We start from the raw sequence: 17,531 nt of genomic DNA on the forward strand, positions 1-17,531 counted from the left end.
TGTGATGCTGCTTTGTTCTATCATTTCATAATTTGTAACAATGCGGAGGAAAGGACGATAAAATCAAGGTTGTTTCCAAGTATTTTACCATATTCTTCAATTTCATGTTCAGTGGCTCAGTGCATTGAAATTTTATCTGGACCGTTTGTGCATTTACTTATTGTGCAATGTGTAATTTAACCCCAGGAAACTAATACATGTGTAGTGCTCTGCCAGGAAGTTTGGTACAAATTCTGTGTGACTATTTTACAAAATGGTTTTAGAATTATTTTTATAAACTGTGGTCCATCTACTGTCTGTCTGTCTGTCTCTCTCTCTCTCTCTCTCTCTCTCTCTCTTTCTTCCTCCCCTATCCCGCCCTCCCATTAGTAATTTCCAATCTTTAGCAGTTGAAAAGGTGGAAAACACACTGCCACTTTGGCACCTTGCCTAGCAGCCAGTTTGAGTGGTGTAAACAATGACTTGAGAATATTGTATTATCTACCTTCTTGGTTAAAGAAAGGTACAATGGACCTAAGGAGATGAAGGAAAATGAACTTGCCAGTTGAAGTGGGAACATTTTCCCCTTTTCAAACAACTTGTGGGATAAACTTTAAGCTATTTCTGCAACTGAAGCTCTGAATTCCGTTACTGAATTGCTCCCCAGTCCTGGATTGTGTATGTCTTGTTTTCCCCCATCCCCAATTGAGGGGGCCATAACCAATGTTCCCCTGAATTTTTTTTTGCCCATTCACAGTTTTGCGTATGCACGAAATTTAACATTGGAAAAGCCATTCTGGGCTGTGTGGGACCGGCAGAGAGCTGTGCAGCCACGTGGCCGTGCAGCCTAGAGGGAACGTTGGCCATAACCTTAAAATTGGAGTTGGCCATTCAGGGATGATGTCAGAAAGCACTCCTTCGCACAAAGGGTAGTGGAAATCTGGAACTCTCTTTATCCCCAATAAACTAGAGGCTAGGTCAATTTAAAATGTCAAAACTGAGATTGATAGATTTTTGTTAGGCAAAGGTGTTAAGGAACCATGGTGGGTTGATACAGATCAGCCATGGTTTAATTGGTGGAACAGGCTCGAGGGGCTGAAGGGCCTACTCCTGTTTCTATGTTCAATTAAATAGCTGGTATAACTTCAGACACAATTCTTTTGTCAACAGGATTTAAAAGACTGAGTAATGCTAAGATACCCTGAATTTTGGTGAGAATGGACTTGTGCATTCCAGCCAAGCTATATGGTCAAGGCAGGCTATAGCGTGGAAGCTGCAGTTTGTATGGTGTTTTTCTACATTTGAACTTCATGTTAAATGATCATCTCTTCTGCCACAAGAGATTAAACCTGCATCTAATGACTAGGGTAGGTGATTAACACTGCTGAGAAGCTCCTAAATTTTATTTTCAATATCTCCAAGATTATTGTGCAAAATTGTGGTTCAGTAAATCGCACTAATTTTAGATTTTTTCCCCAGCATTCCAGTGTTATGACTCGTGCTACTTTATAGTGTACTTTGTACTCGTGACGGTTGCATGTTGCAAGTCTGATCAGTGGGCCAATTGAGTTTTTTTTTTTAAAAGCGTATGTTGTACTGTCCAGTTTTTAACTCTTAATTACAGGGCAGCCACTGTTTAAACTACACGGTCCAGTACGAAACCAGGTGTGTAGCTACTTTACAGGAATCTCACAGGTGACATTGTGGTGTTTTGCCTTTCTATCTTGGGATCAGAATTTCATATCTGCCAATACTGGTATTTGTCTTGCTGGAGGAAAAAACAGAAAATCTTACAACTTGGATTGTGAAGAGGGAAAATGACGACTTTGATATAAAGTGCTTAGATGAAGGGACCGAGTGCAATGTATCCAAGTTTGCTGATGATACAAAGCTAGGTGGGACAGTAAGCTGTGAGGAGAACACAGAGTCTGCAAAGGGATATAGATAGGTTAAGTGAGTGGGCAGTAAGGTGACAGATGGAGTATAATGTGGGGAAATAGGTTATTCACTGGTAGGAAGAATAGAAAAACTGAATATTTTTTAAATGGTGAGAAACTATTAAATGTTGGAGTTCAGAGAGATTTAGGTGTCCTCGTACAGGAAACACAGAGCGTTAGCATGCAGGTATAGCAAGCAATAAGGAAGGCAAATGGCATGTTGGCCTTTATTGCAAGGGGGTTGGAGTATAAGAGTAAGGAAGTCTTACTACAATTGTACAGGGCCTTGGTGAGACCACACCTGGAGTACTGTGCACAGTTTTGGTCTCCTTATCTAAGAAAGGCCATACATGCCTTAGAGGCAGCGCAATGAAGGTTCACTAGATTGATCCTTGGGATTAGAGAGTTGTCCTATGAGGAGAGATTGAGTAGATTTAGCCTATACTCTCTGGCGTTTAGAAGAATGAGCGGTGATCTCATTGAAACCTAAGATTCTGAGGGGGATTGACCGGGTCGATGCTGGGAGGTGGTTTCCCCTGGCTGGAGAGTCTAGAACTAGGGGGCCATAGTCTCAGGATAAGGGGTCGGCCATTTAAGACTGAGATGAGGAATTTCTTCACTCGGAGGATTTAAAGGGCTGTGGATGCTGGGTCGTTGAGTACATTCAAGGCTGAGATAGATAGACTTTTGGACTAGGGGAATCGAGGGTTATGGGGATGGGGCAGGAAAGTGGAGTTGAGTTTGAAGATCAGCCATGATCTTATTGAATGGTGGAGCTGGCTCGAAGGGCCGTATGGCCTACTGCTCCTAATTCTTGTGTTCTATTCCCAGGCATTACACAGTTGTAAGGCAAACCAGCGCAGGAGTAGGGAAATTAGGGGAAGTGGCTAAACCTGTTGGTTTAGGAGGCTTTTTGCAGATGGGAAGAAATGTAGCAAAGTACAGGGGTTTAGGAAGAATGCCAGTGTAAGAGTAAAATAGCTGAAGTTGGTGTCATCAATGGTAGAGTCCAGGGAAAATAGGAACGTGAGTAGGCCATTCCGCCCCCTCGAGCCTGTTCAATTCAATTCAATTAGATCTTGGCTGGTCTGTATATTAACTCCATCTACCTGCCTTGGTTCCATAACCCTTGCCTAAAAAAATTTATCACTCAGCTTTGACATTTTCAATTGACCCAGCCTTAACAGCTTTTTGGGGGAGTTCTGGATTTCCACTACCGGTTGTGTGAAGAAGTGCTTTCTGACATCACCCCTGAATGGCCTAGCCCTAATTTTAAATTATGCACCCTTGTTCTAGCCTCCTCACCAGAGGAAATAGTTTACCATATCCGCTCCAAGCACCTCAATTAGCTCACCCTTAATCTTCTATATTCAAGGGAATATAAACCTAGTTTATGCAACATGTCCTCATAATTTAACCCTCTTTCGGATGAGATGTTAAACCGAGGCCCCGTCTGCTCACTTAGGTGGATGTAAAAGATCCCATGGCACTATTTCGAAGAACAGGGGAGTTATCCTCGGTGTCCTGGACAATATTTATCTCTCAATCAACATAACAAAAACAGATTATCTGGACACTATTACATTGCTGTTTGTGGGAGCTTGTTGTGTGCAAATTGGCTGCTGCGTTTCCCACATTACAACAGTGACTACACTTCAAAACTACTTAATTGGCTGTAAAGCACTTTGGGATGTCTGGTGGTCGTGAAAGGCGCTATATAAATGCAAGTCTTTTTTAGCCTGGCTTGGGGGGCGGGGAAGGAGGGAGTATGTGCAGTAGATCAGAGGTGGAAAAGTAGAGGGTGCAAGTCGGGCCATTGAGCCAGAGGAGTTTTCAGAGATGTGATGGCCTGAGGCTATCTGGAGATTTGTAGATGAGGATTAAAATTTTGAAATAACAGAAAATGCTGGAAACACTTGAGGTTAGGCAGCATCCGTGGAGAGAGAAACAGAATTTTGAAGTTGATTGAGGGTCAGAAAATACATGGGTGAAGGTAGGCAAGTGGGACTTCCGGCAAGTGGGACTTCCTGCAAGATAGGATTCAGGCGATGAAGCCTGGATGAGTTGGAATTAATTACAGCTCAAATCCTTGGGAGGCTAGCCTTGTAAAAAACTGATTGCAGGTGCCAAAAGATGCATCAGTGGGTGCATAGGATATACAGCACAGAAACAGGCCATTCGGCCCAACCACTCTATGCTGGCGTTTATGCTCCACTCGAGCCTCCTCCCGTCTTTCCTCATCTAACTCTTATCAGCATAAACCTCTAGACCCTTCTCTCTCATATGCTTATCTAGCCTCCCCTTAAATGCATCTATATTATTCGCTTCAACCACTCCCTGTGGTAGCGAGTTCCACACTCTCATCACTCTCTGGGTGAAGAAGTTTCTTCTGAATTCCCTATTTGATTTCTTGGTGACTATCTTATATTGATGGCTGTAGTTTTGCTCTTCCCCCCCACAAGTGGAAACGCTCTCTCTCTACTCTATCAAAACCTTTCATAATTTTAAAGACCTCTATTAGGCCACCCCTCAGCCTTCTCTTTTCAAGGGAAAAGAGACCCAGCCTGTTCATCCTTTCCTGATAGGTATAACATCCTTTCCTGATTGTTATACCAAAGAATACATTAGCATCATAGCAAAATACTGTGGATGCTGGAAATCCGAAATAACAACAGAAAATGCTGGAAAAACTCAGCAGGCCAGGCAACATCCGTGGAGAGAGAAACAGAGTCGACGTTTCACGTCGAAACCCTTCGTCAGGACACTAGCATACATTAGCATCACTTCGTTACTGAATGCCAGCTGGTGACTGACCCCTGCTGTGTATGTTTTTGGTGTACGGGTGATGCCAGCACATATACTAAAATTGGAACGATACAGAGAAGATTAGCATGATAGCAAAATACTGCAGATGCTGGAAATCTGAAATAACAACAGCAAATGCTGGAAAAACTCAGCAGGCCAGGCAACATCCGTGGAGAGAAAATAGAGTCAACGTTTCGGGTGTCAAACCGACTTGGGGGGGCGGGGGAAAAATTTGCCATGCTTGGGTTGCACTGCACAGATAATTGCTCAGCGGCCAGAGGAATAAAGCACGATTCATCGGTGCACAGAGTCGAGTCTGTGTGGGGGTGGGTTAAAAAAAAAAGCGTGGCACCTCCCCTTTAAGATGGGCTGATGTGTGACGCGGCACGTCACAGGCGGGGCGAGACGAGGTCAATGACCGGGAGAAACAATAAAGCGCAGGGCGATCGGGGCTGAGTGACCAGTCGCGGCTCCAATACAGACCCTGACCCTGGAAATGTCATGCTTTTGAAGTGCCAGGCAGCCTTAAAATCAATTTGCTCCGGGGAGGCCCTGGGAAGAAGAATGCGAGTGTTTCATTTGGTTACACGTGCAACTTCCTGGGATACACAGTAACGATTGGAGTTGGACCCGCGGCTGCTTCCTGGTATTTGGGCGCGTTTGTTTTTTTTAAGCCCAGCCCCCCTGAAGTGTTTTTTCTCTGCTCATATTTACACTGCTGGCTTTCCCCCCCCCTTGTTGATGCGGCAGCTTCATGGCACCACGCGGCCTGTGACTCCTGTGGGTCGGAAGGGGCCCCAACACTTTGCCACCGCCCAGCTATGGGTTCTGTCAAGAATGGTGTTCGGCGCAATGACACCTACATCCTGGCCGTGGATGTTGGCTCCACGTCCATCAGGTGCCACGTGTATGACCCAACTGCCAAGATCCAAGGTTTTAGCAGCAGGCCGGTAAGATCCACCTCAGAGGGAACATCCCAAAGTGTGTGTGTGTAGGCTAAATCTGGTATCTCACAAACACTAACTCAGGGTCATCGACTCCGGGAAATGTTTGTACTCACTGTTTGTTTATTTAACTTGGATCTCTGTGTATATTTGTGTGTGTGTGTCATCTACGGGACAGGAAAAGTAGGCTAAAGGTTCCGGGGAACGTGTGTCGAATAGAATTGGCTTGATGTGACTTAGCCGAAGAGTCATTTAAAAAAATACTTGCATTTATACAGCGCCTTTCACGACCTCAGGACGTCCCAAAGCGCTTTATAGCCCATTAAGTACTATTTTTTTTGAAGTGTAGTCATTGTTGTAATGTAGGAAACGTGGCAGCCAATTGGCACACCGCAAGCTCCCACAAACAGCAATGTGATAATGTCCGGATAATCTTTTTTAGTGATGTTGGTTGAGGGATAAATATTGGCCAGGACAACTGGGGATAGCCCCCCTGCTCTTTGAAATGTTGTAATGGGATCTTTTAGCCAAAGTGCCATGGGTTATGGTGACTGAATAAATCCAATTCTCTTTATTACTTGAAATTCTGAGGTTCTGTGACGCTGTGTAGTTGTAATTGGAACCAACTTTATAATGCTAACCTGAATAAGTTAATTCAAATTTTATTATATGGAATGCAAGGATCTCTATCAGTGTTTTGCAGTTCATGTTCTGTGACCCTGTCATTTAGTTGGGGGAAGGACAGAGGACCACAGCAGCAGCCACCTTGACTATCAGCCATGCTGAAGTACCTTGGTGGTTAGTTTTGTAAACTACATACAACCATATCAATTTGTACTCAATCTTTGCAGTTGTCCGATAATGTCAGGGCATGGGAATTGGTATGTCAAATGTAATACAATCCTTGATTAACTAGGACTGGCTATTTGCAACAATGTAGGTAATAGTCTGCAGCTGTAAGTGTAACATTTCCTGGTTATGTGTCAACAGTTGCTTTAAAGTCCAACTGATTAACTGTGTAAATGTAATAACAGGCAGCAAATCAAAGTACTTAAAGGACCAAAGGTGGCAATTATGATGAGTATGGTAGACATTTGGCTGAATAGATGGGGTCATTTACTGTACCATTATTGGCTGTACCAAAAGCTAATGTGTGCATAAATTTAATTTTTTTTTAATTAAAAAAAGGAAAACGCTGGAAGTACACACCTGTTCCGTCAGCATCTGTAAAGAGAAAAGATGAGGAAAAAAAGAACTTAGTGCTTTTTGCATTAGCTGTGGCTCAGTTGGTAGCACACACACCTGAGTCAGAAGGTCATGAATTCAATTCCCACTCGAGACTGGAGTGCAGAATCCAGGCTGACACTTAGTGCAGTACTGAGTGTTGCAGTGTTGGAAGTGCCGTCTTTCAGATGAGGCGTTAAACCGAGGCCCCCTCTGCTCTCTCAGGTGGATATAAAAGATCCCATGGCACAATTTGAAGAAGAGCAAGGGAGTTCTTCTGGTGCCCTAGCCAACATTTACCCCTCAACCAATATCAAAAAAACAGATGATCTGGTCATTTATTTCATTGCTGTTTCTGGGAGCTTGCTGTGTGCAAATTGTCTGCCGTATTTCCTACATTACAATAGTGACTACACTTTAAAGAACCTCATTGGCTGTAAAATGTTTTGTGACATCCGGAAGTTGTGAAAGGTGCCAAATAAATGCAAGCTTTTTCTATGACCTCAGAATATCCCAAAGCACTTCATAGCAATGAAGTACTTTTGAAGTGTAGTCACAGTTGTAATGTAGGGAAATGTTTTGAGTACAAGGCCCTTGTGCTTTTTTTATGGACAGTGAGATGTATGACACTCTTGGAAACCTATCGCCATGTTTGAATCTTCAATTCAAGCTAACGAGAAATTTACACTCCCCTGTATGGTTTCCATTTGTTCAATTATAGAGTATGCATTCTTTGCAAAAAGGACACATCCTACTTACCCAAATCCAGAGAGCTTAGGCACAAGTTTGAAGTGGCTAAGTGGTTTCACAGATGCTACTAGTGTTTAACCCGCTAAAACCATTACACTTACTAGTATGGACTAACAAGCTTCCTGCTATTTGCCTAGCTAGGATCTTACTACCCACTGGGGTATTCACTTGGAAGGTTATCTGGAGCAGAATAGGAGGAATCCCAGCCCCAGTAATTGGTCTTCTCCAGGTTTCATTGACTAACCAACCAGGCTCATTAATCATTAACAATGCTGTGGATTTCTGCAGATTTGCCTGGTTCAAGCATCGAATTATCGGGTCATCCAGAGGATTGAATTAGTTTTGAGCTTCCACAGTCAAACATGTTATCTTGGTGCCAACTTGACCATAAAGAAATGTTATTATGATTATCGGCATATCCTGAGCAGTTCAGTCTCCCTGTGCTGGCCTCTTGTCCTTTAAGTTTTCAGCTTTGAAACAAAGCATTGTTTCAAACATAATGCAAGTAGAAATAATGCTACTCCTGAGAAATACAACAGTGGAATACAGTGCAGGAGAAACCGGGACCCAGAGACTGTGAGCTTGGGTATAATTGAATCTAGAGATGACAAAATCATATGGTTTTCAGCAGCGGAAGAGACAAAGTAGAGGCAGATGCAAACAATGCTGTGCATATGGCAGTAGGGCAGTCTTGATGGTGGAAAAGATGTGGGCTTTGAAGCTCCTAGTTTGTCACGATCTGCTTCAGCCTGAGTGATGGTCAAGGAGGGGGATTGAATCAGTGGCAAGGGAGCAGAGCTTGTGGCAAGGCCATAAACAATAGCTTTGGTTTCCTTGATGTAAGTTGAAGGAAGTTGTGGCTTGATGGTATGTTGGACAGCCAGTTTGACAGCACTAGAGAGGTAGGGCTGTGAGTGATCAGCATACGTCTGGAAGGTAACCCCATGCCTGTGGATAATATCACTGAGAGGCAACGGGTAGATGAGGGAGGGGGCCATAAATGGATTCTTGAGGTGATGGTGCAGGAGGTGGGGCTGGCTGGAAGGCAAGCCGTCACTGGAGAGGCGCTGGCTACATTTGGATACATAGGAGTGGAACCATGCAAGGGCAGTTCCAAGGAGCTGGACAAGGGAGCTTGGCATGTCCCACCATCTCGAACACTGCAGAGAGGTTGCGGAGGACAAGGAAAGATAACTCACTACAGTCACAGTCAGCAGGGACGTCTTTTGTGACTTTACCCAGGGCTGTCTTTGTGCTGTGAGGAGGCTGGAAATCAGACTGGAGGGATTTGAACAGGAAGTTTCAAGTGATATAGGCACAGAGCTGGAAGTTAATGACAAGTTTGAGAACATGTTGGTACCAACGACATAGATAGGACAAGGAAAGAGGTTCTGCTGAGGGAGTTTGAGCAGCTAGGAGCCAAATTAAAAAGCAGAACCACAAGGGTAATAATCTCTGGATTACTACCTGAGCCACGTGCAAATTTGGCTAGGGTAAATAAAATTAGAGAGTTAAATGCGTGGCTCAGAGACTGGTGTGGGAGAAATGGGTTTTGCTTCTTGGGACACTGGCATCAGCACTGGGACAGGAGAGAGCTGTTCCGTTGGGACGGACTTCGCTTGGCCAGTGCTGGGACGAGAATCCTGGCGAATCGAATAACTACGGCTGTAGAGAGGGCTTTAAACTAATTAGTGGGGGGGGGGGGGAGGTTTTAAGAGAGCGAAAAATAAAAATGACAGCGGAGAAGGCAATAGAGCAAGGTAGCAGTGGGGGAATTAAAAACCAGAGTGTGTCAGGAAGGGACAGAATGTATAATGATAAAGGTAAAGTAGTAAAAGGGGTAAAAGCAGGAATAAATTGTAAGAAAACATATTTGAAAGTTCTTTATCTGAATGCACGCAGCATTCGTAACAAAATAGACGAGTTGACGGTACAAATAACTACACGTGGGTATGATCTGGTGGCCATTACGGAAACATGGCTGCAAGATGATAATGACTGGGAACTAAACATACAAGGGTATTTGACAATTAGGAAGGACAGACAGGAAGGAAAGGGAGGTGGGGTTGCTATGTTAATCAAGGATGGAATCACTGCAATAGTCAGAAATGATATTGGGTCAAAGGATCAGGATAGTGAAACTGTTTGGGTGGAGATAAGGAATAATAAGGGGAAAAAGTCACTAGTGGGCGTAGTCTATAGGTCTCCTAACAGTTGCAACTGTTCGGAGTATAAATCAGGAAATAGTTGGGGCTTGTAATAAGGGAACAGCCATAATCATGGGGGATTTTAACTTTCATATTGACTGGACTAATCAAATTGGGCATGGCAGCCTTGAGGAAGAGTTCATAGAGTGTATTAGGGATGGGTTCCTTGAGCAATATGTAACTGAACCAACCAGGGGGCAGGCAATCTTAGATCTGGTCCTGTGTGTGTAATGAGACAGGATTAATAAAAAATGTCCTAGTAAAGGATCCCCTTGGAATGAGTGACCATAAATATGGTTGAATTCCAAATTCAGTTTGAGGGTGAGAGAGTTGGATCTCAAACCAGCGTACTGAGCTTAAATAAAGGAGATTATGAAGGTATGAGAGCAGAGTTGACTAAAGTGGACTGGGAAAACAGATTAAAGTGTAAGACGGTACAAGAGCAGTGGTCTACATTCAAGGAGATATTTCACATCTTTCAAGATAAATATATTCCACTGAGGAAAAAGGGGAGTAAAAGAAAAGACAGCCATCCGTGGCTTAGTAAAGTAATAAAGGATAGTATCCGACTGAAAACAAGGGCATATAAAGTAGCCAAATCTAGTGGGAGGATAGAAGATTGGGAAGCATTTAAAAGCCAGTAAACAATAACTAAAAGATTAATTAAGAAAGGGAAGATAGATTATGAAAGTAAACTAGCAAAAAATATAAAAACAGATAGCAAGAGTTTCTACAGCTATATAAAAAGAAAAAGGGTGGCTAAAGTGAACGTTGGTCCCTTAGAGGATGAGACTGGGAAATTAGTGGTGGGGAACATGGAGATGGCAAAGACGCTGAACAAATATTTTGTATCACTCTTTACAGTAGAGGACACTAAAAATATCCCAACACTGGACAAACGGGGGGCAATGGGGGGGGAGGAGCTAAACACGATTACAATCACTAAGGAGATGGTTCTCGGTAAAATAATGGGACTTAAGGCGGATAAATCCCCCGGACCTGATGGCCTACATCCTAGGGTCTTGAGAGAAGTGGCAGTAGGGATTGTGGATGCATTGGTGATTATTTTCCAAAACTCCCTGGATTCAGGAAAGGTCCTGCCAGATTGGAAAACTGCTAATGTAACACCCTTATTTAAGAAGGGAAGTAGACAAAAAGCTGGAGACTATAGACCAGTTAGCCTAACATCTGTGGTTGGTAAAATGTTGGAGTCCATTATCAAGGAAACAGTAACAGCATTTGGATAAACATAATTTAATAGGACAGAGTCAGCATGGTTTTATGAAGGGGAAGTCATGTTTGACAAATTTGCTCGAATTCTTCGAGGACGTAACATACAGGGTGGATAAAGGGGAACCAGTGGATGTAGTGTATTTGGACTTCCAAAAGGCATTTGACAAGGTTCCACACAAAATATTACTGATCAAGATTAAAAAATCACGGGATTGGGGGTAATATACTGGCATGGGTGGAAGATTGGCTACCTAACAGAAAACAGAGAGTTGGGATAAATGGTTCATTCTCGGGCTGGCAATCAGTAACTAGTGGTGTTCCGCAGGGGTCAGTGCTGGGACCCCAACTCTTTACAATCGATATTAACGATTTGGAGGAAGGGACCGAGTGCAACGTATCCAAGTTTGCCGACGATACAAAGATGGGAGGGAAAGCAGTGAGTGAGGAGGACATAAAAAACCTGCAAAAGGACATAGACAGGCTAAGTGAGTGGGCAGAGATTTGGCAGATGGAATATAATATTGGAAAGTATGAGGTTATGCACTTTGGCAGAAAAAATCAAAGAGCAAGTTATTATCTAAATGGAGAGAAACTGCAAAGTGCTACATTACAAAGGGATCTGGGGGTCCTGGTGCATGAAACACAAAAAGTTAGTATGCAGGTGCAGCAGGTGATCAGGAAGGCCAGTGGAATCTTGGCTTTTATTGCAAGGGGGATGGAGTATAAAAACAGGGAAGTCTTGCTGCAGTTATACAGGGTATTGGTGAGGCCACACCTGGAATACTGCGTGCAGTTTTGGTTTCCATATTTAAGAAAAGATATACTTACTCTCGAGGCGGTTCAGAGAAGGTTCACTCGGTTGATTCCGGAGATGAGGGGGTTGACTTATGAGGAAAGGTTGAGTAGCTTGGGCCTCTACTCATTTGGAATTCAGAAGAATGAGAGGCGATCTTATCGAAACATATAAGATTGTGAGGGGGCTTGATCGGGTGGATGCAGTGAGGATGTTTCCACTGATGGGCGAGACTAGAACTAGGGGGCATAATCTTAGAATAAGGGGCTGCCATTTCAAAACTGAGATGAGGAGAAACTTCTTCACTCAGAGGGTAGTAAATCTATGGAATTTGCTACCCCAGAGAGCTGTGGAAGCTGCAACATTAAATACATTTAAAACGGAGATAGACAGTTTCCTTGCAGATAAGGGAATTAGGGGTTACGGGGAGCGGGCAGGGAAGTGGACGTGAGTCTAGATTCGGATCAGCCATGATCCTATTGAATGGCGGAGCAGGCCCGAGGGGCCGTATGGCCTACTCCTGCTCCTACTTCTTATGTTCTTGTAGACCAGTTGGGTTGAATGGTCTGTTCCTGTGCCGTAGAAAAGAAAAAGAAAGACTTGCATTTATATAGCGCCTTTCATGACCACCAGACATCCCAAAGTGCTTTGCAGCTAATGAAGTAAGTGTAGTCACTGTTGTAATGTAGGAAACACGGCAGCCAATTTGCGCACAGCAAGCGCCCACAACTGACCTGATGATCTGTTTTAGTGATGTTGATTGAGGGATAAATATTGGCCAGGACACCGGGGATAACTCCCCTGCTCTGAGGGAGCAGACGGGGCCTCGGTTTACGGTCTCATCCAAAAGACGGCGCCTCCGACAGTGCAGCACTCCATCAGCAGTGTCAGCCTAGATTTTTGTACCCCAGCCTCTGGAGTGGGACTTGAACCCACAACCTTCTGACTCGGGCGAGAGTGCTGCCAACTGAGCCACAGCTGACACTAAAATTTATGTAACCTTAGTGAGGAAAGGCAGCTTGGAGAATGATGGGTCCAGTGTGAATTTTTTGGCAGAGGGGTGATGACAGCGGTTTTTGAAAGGGAGAGGGCCAATGCTTGAGGAAAGAGAACCAATTACAATGTTAGCAAGCAGGAGGGGAAATTGAAAGTTGAGTTGAGGGGGGTGGGGGGATGGAGGATTCGAGGAGGCACGGGCTGGGTGTCGTGGAGGAAATGATCAAGGAGAGGGTGTGAGGGGAAATGAGGAAGAAACGCAGAGTGACTGAATCGGAACTAGAGTGGATGCGGGACTGGGGGGGGGAGGTCCGGGGCTGGGGGGGGGGGGGCAACAGGAAGGGGCAATAGGTAATGGCAGTTGCACAAATGGTCCTGGTCTTAGCGAGGAAGAAATCCATGAGGTCTTTGCACTAGGTGTTGGTAGGGCAAAAGGATTTGAGGAAGCAGCTAGCTGTGGAGAAACGGAGCCTTGACTTGTTCTTGCCCTCCAGGATAATGTTCGTTTTGTCAACTAAGATGAGGAAAACAGTTGATAAGAACATAAGAAATAGGAGCAGGAGTAGGCCAATCGGCCCCTCGAGCCTGCTCCACCATTCAATAAGATCATGGCTGATCTGATCCTAACCTCAAATCTACTATCACTCTCCATCCCACCTGAACCCATGTGATCTCCCGGGAGAGGCTAAAAAACCCAATGGCCAATTTGGGAGAAAAAATCTGGGAAATTCCTCTCCGACCCATCTAGGCGATCGAAATTCGTCCAGGAGATCACTCTGTCCCTATATTTTCTACAGTACTTACCTTCTGTAAAGGCGATCTCCACCCCAGCCAGGAACAGGAATAAAAACATAAAAACACAGAATTAGAACATAAGAAGTTGGAGCAGAACCAGGCTACACGGCCCCTGGGCCCACTCCACTACCCACAGGGCCATGACCATTCCGAACCTAGACTCATGTCCAATTTCCTGCCCGCTCCCCGTAACCCTTAATTCCCTTTACTTCTAGGAAACTATCTATTTCTGTTTTAAATTTATTTAATGATGTAGCTTCCACAGCTTTCTGGGGCAGCAAATTCCACAAACCTACCACCCTCTGAGTGAAGAAGTTTCTCCTCATCTCAGTTTTGAAAGAGCAGCCCCTTATTCTAAGATTATGCCCCCTAGTTCTAGTTTCACCCATCATTGGGAACATCCTCACCGCATCCACCCGATCAAGCCCCTTCACAATCTTATATGTTTCAATAAGATCGCCTCTCATTCTTCTGAACTCCAATGAGTAGAGTCCCAATCTACTCAACCTCTCCTCATATGTCTACCCCCTCATCCCCGGGATTAACCGAGTGAACCTTCTTTGTACTGACTCGAGAGCAAGTATGTCTTAAGTATGGACACCAAAACTGTATGCAGTATTCCAGGTGCGGTCTCACCAATACCTTGTATAACTGCAGCAATACCTCCCTGTTTTTATATTCTATCCCCCTAGCAATAAAAGCCAACATTCCATTGGCCTTCTTGATCACTTGCTGCACCTGCATACTAACTTTTTGAGTTTCGTGCACCAGGACCCCCAGATCCCTTTGTACTATAGTACTTTCCAGTTTCTTGCCATTAAGATAATAACTTGCTCTATGATTTTTCCTGCCAAAGTGCATAACCTCACACTTTCCAGTATTGTATTCCATCTGCCAAATCTCTGCCCACTTACTTAGCCTGTCTATGTCCCTTTGCAGGTTTTTTATGTCCTCCTCACTCCCTACTTTCCCTCCCATCTTAGTATCATCTGCAAGCTTTGATATGTTACACTCGGTCCCCTCCTCCAAATCGTTAATATAGATTGTAAAGAGTTGGGGACCCAGCACTGACCCCTGCGGAACACCACTAGTTACTGATTGCCAGTCTGAGAACGAACCATTTATCCCAACTCTCTGCTTTCTGTTAGAGAGCCAATCCTCCACCCACGCCAGAATATTACCCCCAATCCTGTGATTTTTTTTATCTTGAGTAATAATCTTTTGTGTGGCACCTTGTCAAATGCCTTTTGGAAGTCTAAATACACTACGTCCACTGGTTCTCCTTTATCCACCCTGTATGTTACTTCCTCAAAGAACTCAAGCAAATTTGTCAAACATAACTTCCCCTTCATGAAGCCATGCTGAGTTTGTCCTATTAAATTATGTTTATCCAAATGTCCCATTACTGTCTCCTTAATAATGGACTCTAACATTTTACCAACCACAGATGTTAGGCTAACAGGTCTATAGTTTCCAGCCTTCTGCCTAATACCCTTTTTAAATAAGGGTGTTACATTAGCAGTTTTCCAGCCTGCCGGGACCTTTGCTGAGTCCAGGGAGTTTTGGAAAATTATTACCAATGCATCCACAATCCCTAACGCCACTTCCCTCAAGACCCAAATTGTTCTAAAATTATTTTTGTCAACTAAATTAAAATAAACTTAGGTTTATTATGAAGACCAAAATTTGAAATCGAACGAAGACTTGTCTTTTTACAATGCCTTATAATGTCTCAAAATTGCCAAGCATTTCAATTCCTTTCTTTGTCTGTTTTCATTTTCCCTCTTTCTATTTCTGTGCTGAATATGGTCAGCAGGGACCAAATATTGTCATGGAATAGAGTGCACAATGGCAAAGACAAAGTAACTCCTGATCCTTTTTTCTTTGTTTGTGTCAGTGGCTTACTCCTTGTTTGTGCCTAATAAAGAAATGGTGAACCCTAGTTGCCCATTATTACTACATCTTTCCCACACTTCGAAAGTACTTCATGGTTGTAAAGCACTTTGGGACGTTTTGAGGTTGTGAACGGCGCTACATAAATGCAATTCTTATTACTCTGATATCCAGGCAGTTGGAGACTGTAATCTGCCATGGAGAATAAGTACACCTCGCACTTTTACCCGCAAGGTGGAGATGTTCAAGTTTGTCGGTCATCGTGAAGGCAGTGAAGAGAAATTTAATTTGGATGGAGGTCCAGTCCACAGAAAAGGAAGGAGATGAAAGAATATGTCCTGAGGATTGTTGTAGCTTATTGCAGATCTTCCGAGTGGCTGCCTAGATAGTGTTTACATCGGAGGGTACTCTGCCAGTTACTAAGCACATAACTGCAGGAAGGGAGTCCATATCTTTAACAACTTGACTGATTTGATTCAATCCGAGAGCTCATCGGAAGGAGGAGCTCCATGGAATACTGCATACAGTTTTGGTGTCCATACTTAAGAAAAGACATACTTGCTCTCGAGTCAGTACAAAGAAGGTTCACTCAGTTAATCCCGGGGATGAGGGGATGGACATATGAGGAGAGGTTGAGTAGATTGGGACTCTACTCATTGGAGTTCAGAAGAATGAGAGGCGATCTTATTGAAACGTATAAGATTGTGAAGGGGTTGGATCGGGTGGATGCGGGGAGGATGTTCCCGATGATGGGTGAAACTAGAACTAGGGGGCATAGTCTTAGAATAAGGGGCTGCTCTTTCAAAACTGAGATGAGGAGGAACTACTTCACTCAGGGTGGTAGGTCCATGGAATATGCTGCCCCAAAAAGCTGTAGAAGCTACATCATTACATAAATTTAAAACAGAAATAGACAGTTTCCTAGAAGTAAAGGGAATTAAGGGTTACGGGGAGCGGGCAGGAATTTGGACATGAGTCTAGGTTCGGATCGGACATGGCCCTGTGGGTAGCGGAGCGGGCCCAGGGGCCGTGTAGCCTGATCCTGCTCCTATTTCGTGTGTCTAATTCTGTTAGATTCAGGAGATGGTTCTGTGATAGTGGATTGGCGGTTAGGATCAGATCAGCCATGATCTTATTGAATGGTGGAGCAGGCTCGAGGGGCCGATTGGCCTACTCCTGCTCCTATTTCTTATGTTCTTATGAACATCCCCATCCTTAACAATGGTGGAGCCCAGCACGTGAGTGCAAAAGACCAGTCTGAACTGTTCACAACCACCTTCAGCCAGAAGTGCCGAGTGGATGATCCATCTCGGCCTCCACCTGAGGTCCCCACCATCACAGTGCCAGTCTTCAGCCAATTTTATTCACTCCATGCGATATCAAGAAACGGCTGAGCGCACTAGATACAGCAAAGGCTGTGGGCCCCAACAACATCCCGCTGGAGTGCTGAAGACTAGGGCTCCAGAACTAGCCGAATAGGCTGAAGACTGGCATCTGTGATGGTGGGGACCTCCGGATGAGGCCTAGATGGATCATTACAGCCTTGGTCCAAACATGAAAAAAAGAGCTGAATTCCGGAGGTGAGAGTGACTGCCTTGACATCAAGGCAGCATTTGACCAATTGTGGTACCAAGAAGCCCTAGTAAAACTGAAGGCAATGGAAATCAGGGGGTGAAACTCTTCCCTGCCTGGAGTCATACCTAGCAAAAAGGAAGGTGGTTGTTGGAGGCCAATCATGTCAGCTCCAGGACATCGCTGCAGGAGTTCCTCAGGGCAGTGTCCTAGGCCCAACCATCTTCAGCTGCTTCATCAATGACCTTCAGTCCATTATAAGGTCAGAAGTAGGGATGTTTGCTGATGATTGCACAGTGTTCGGTGCCATTCGCAATTCCTCAGATAATGAAGCCGTCCATGCCCTCGTGCAGAAAGACCTGGACAACGTCCAGGCTTGGGCCGATAAGTGGCAAGTAACATT

General features: G+C 44.3%; 1 protein-coding gene across 3 annotated transcripts in view; it reads left to right on the forward strand.

Moving 5' to 3' along the window:
- Positions 1 to 5,116: 5,116 nt before the first annotated feature.
- Positions 5,117 to 17,531, forward strand: part of gk5 (glycerol kinase 5) — an 81,261-nt gene continuing 68,846 nt past the window's right edge. Inside the window, exon 1 of one of the 3 annotated variants that reach the window (XM_085989891.1) lies at positions 5,117 to 5,671. In XM_085989891.1, coding sequence (XP_085846017.1) covers positions 5,543 to 5,671 — 129 coding nt within the window. In that variant the 5' untranslated portion in view covers positions 5,117 to 5,542. The remainder of the gene's footprint in view (positions 5,672 to 17,531) is intronic. The other 2 variants (XM_085989893.1, XM_085989892.1) reach the window with 2 other exon arrangements.

Source organism: Somniosus microcephalus, chromosome 6 (genome assembly GCF_052327205.1).
Source record: "Somniosus microcephalus isolate GS21.2 chromosome 6, FLI_Smic_1.0, whole genome shotgun sequence".
NCBI classification, from domain to species: domain Eukaryota; kingdom Metazoa; phylum Chordata; class Chondrichthyes; order Squaliformes; family Somniosidae; genus Somniosus; species Somniosus microcephalus.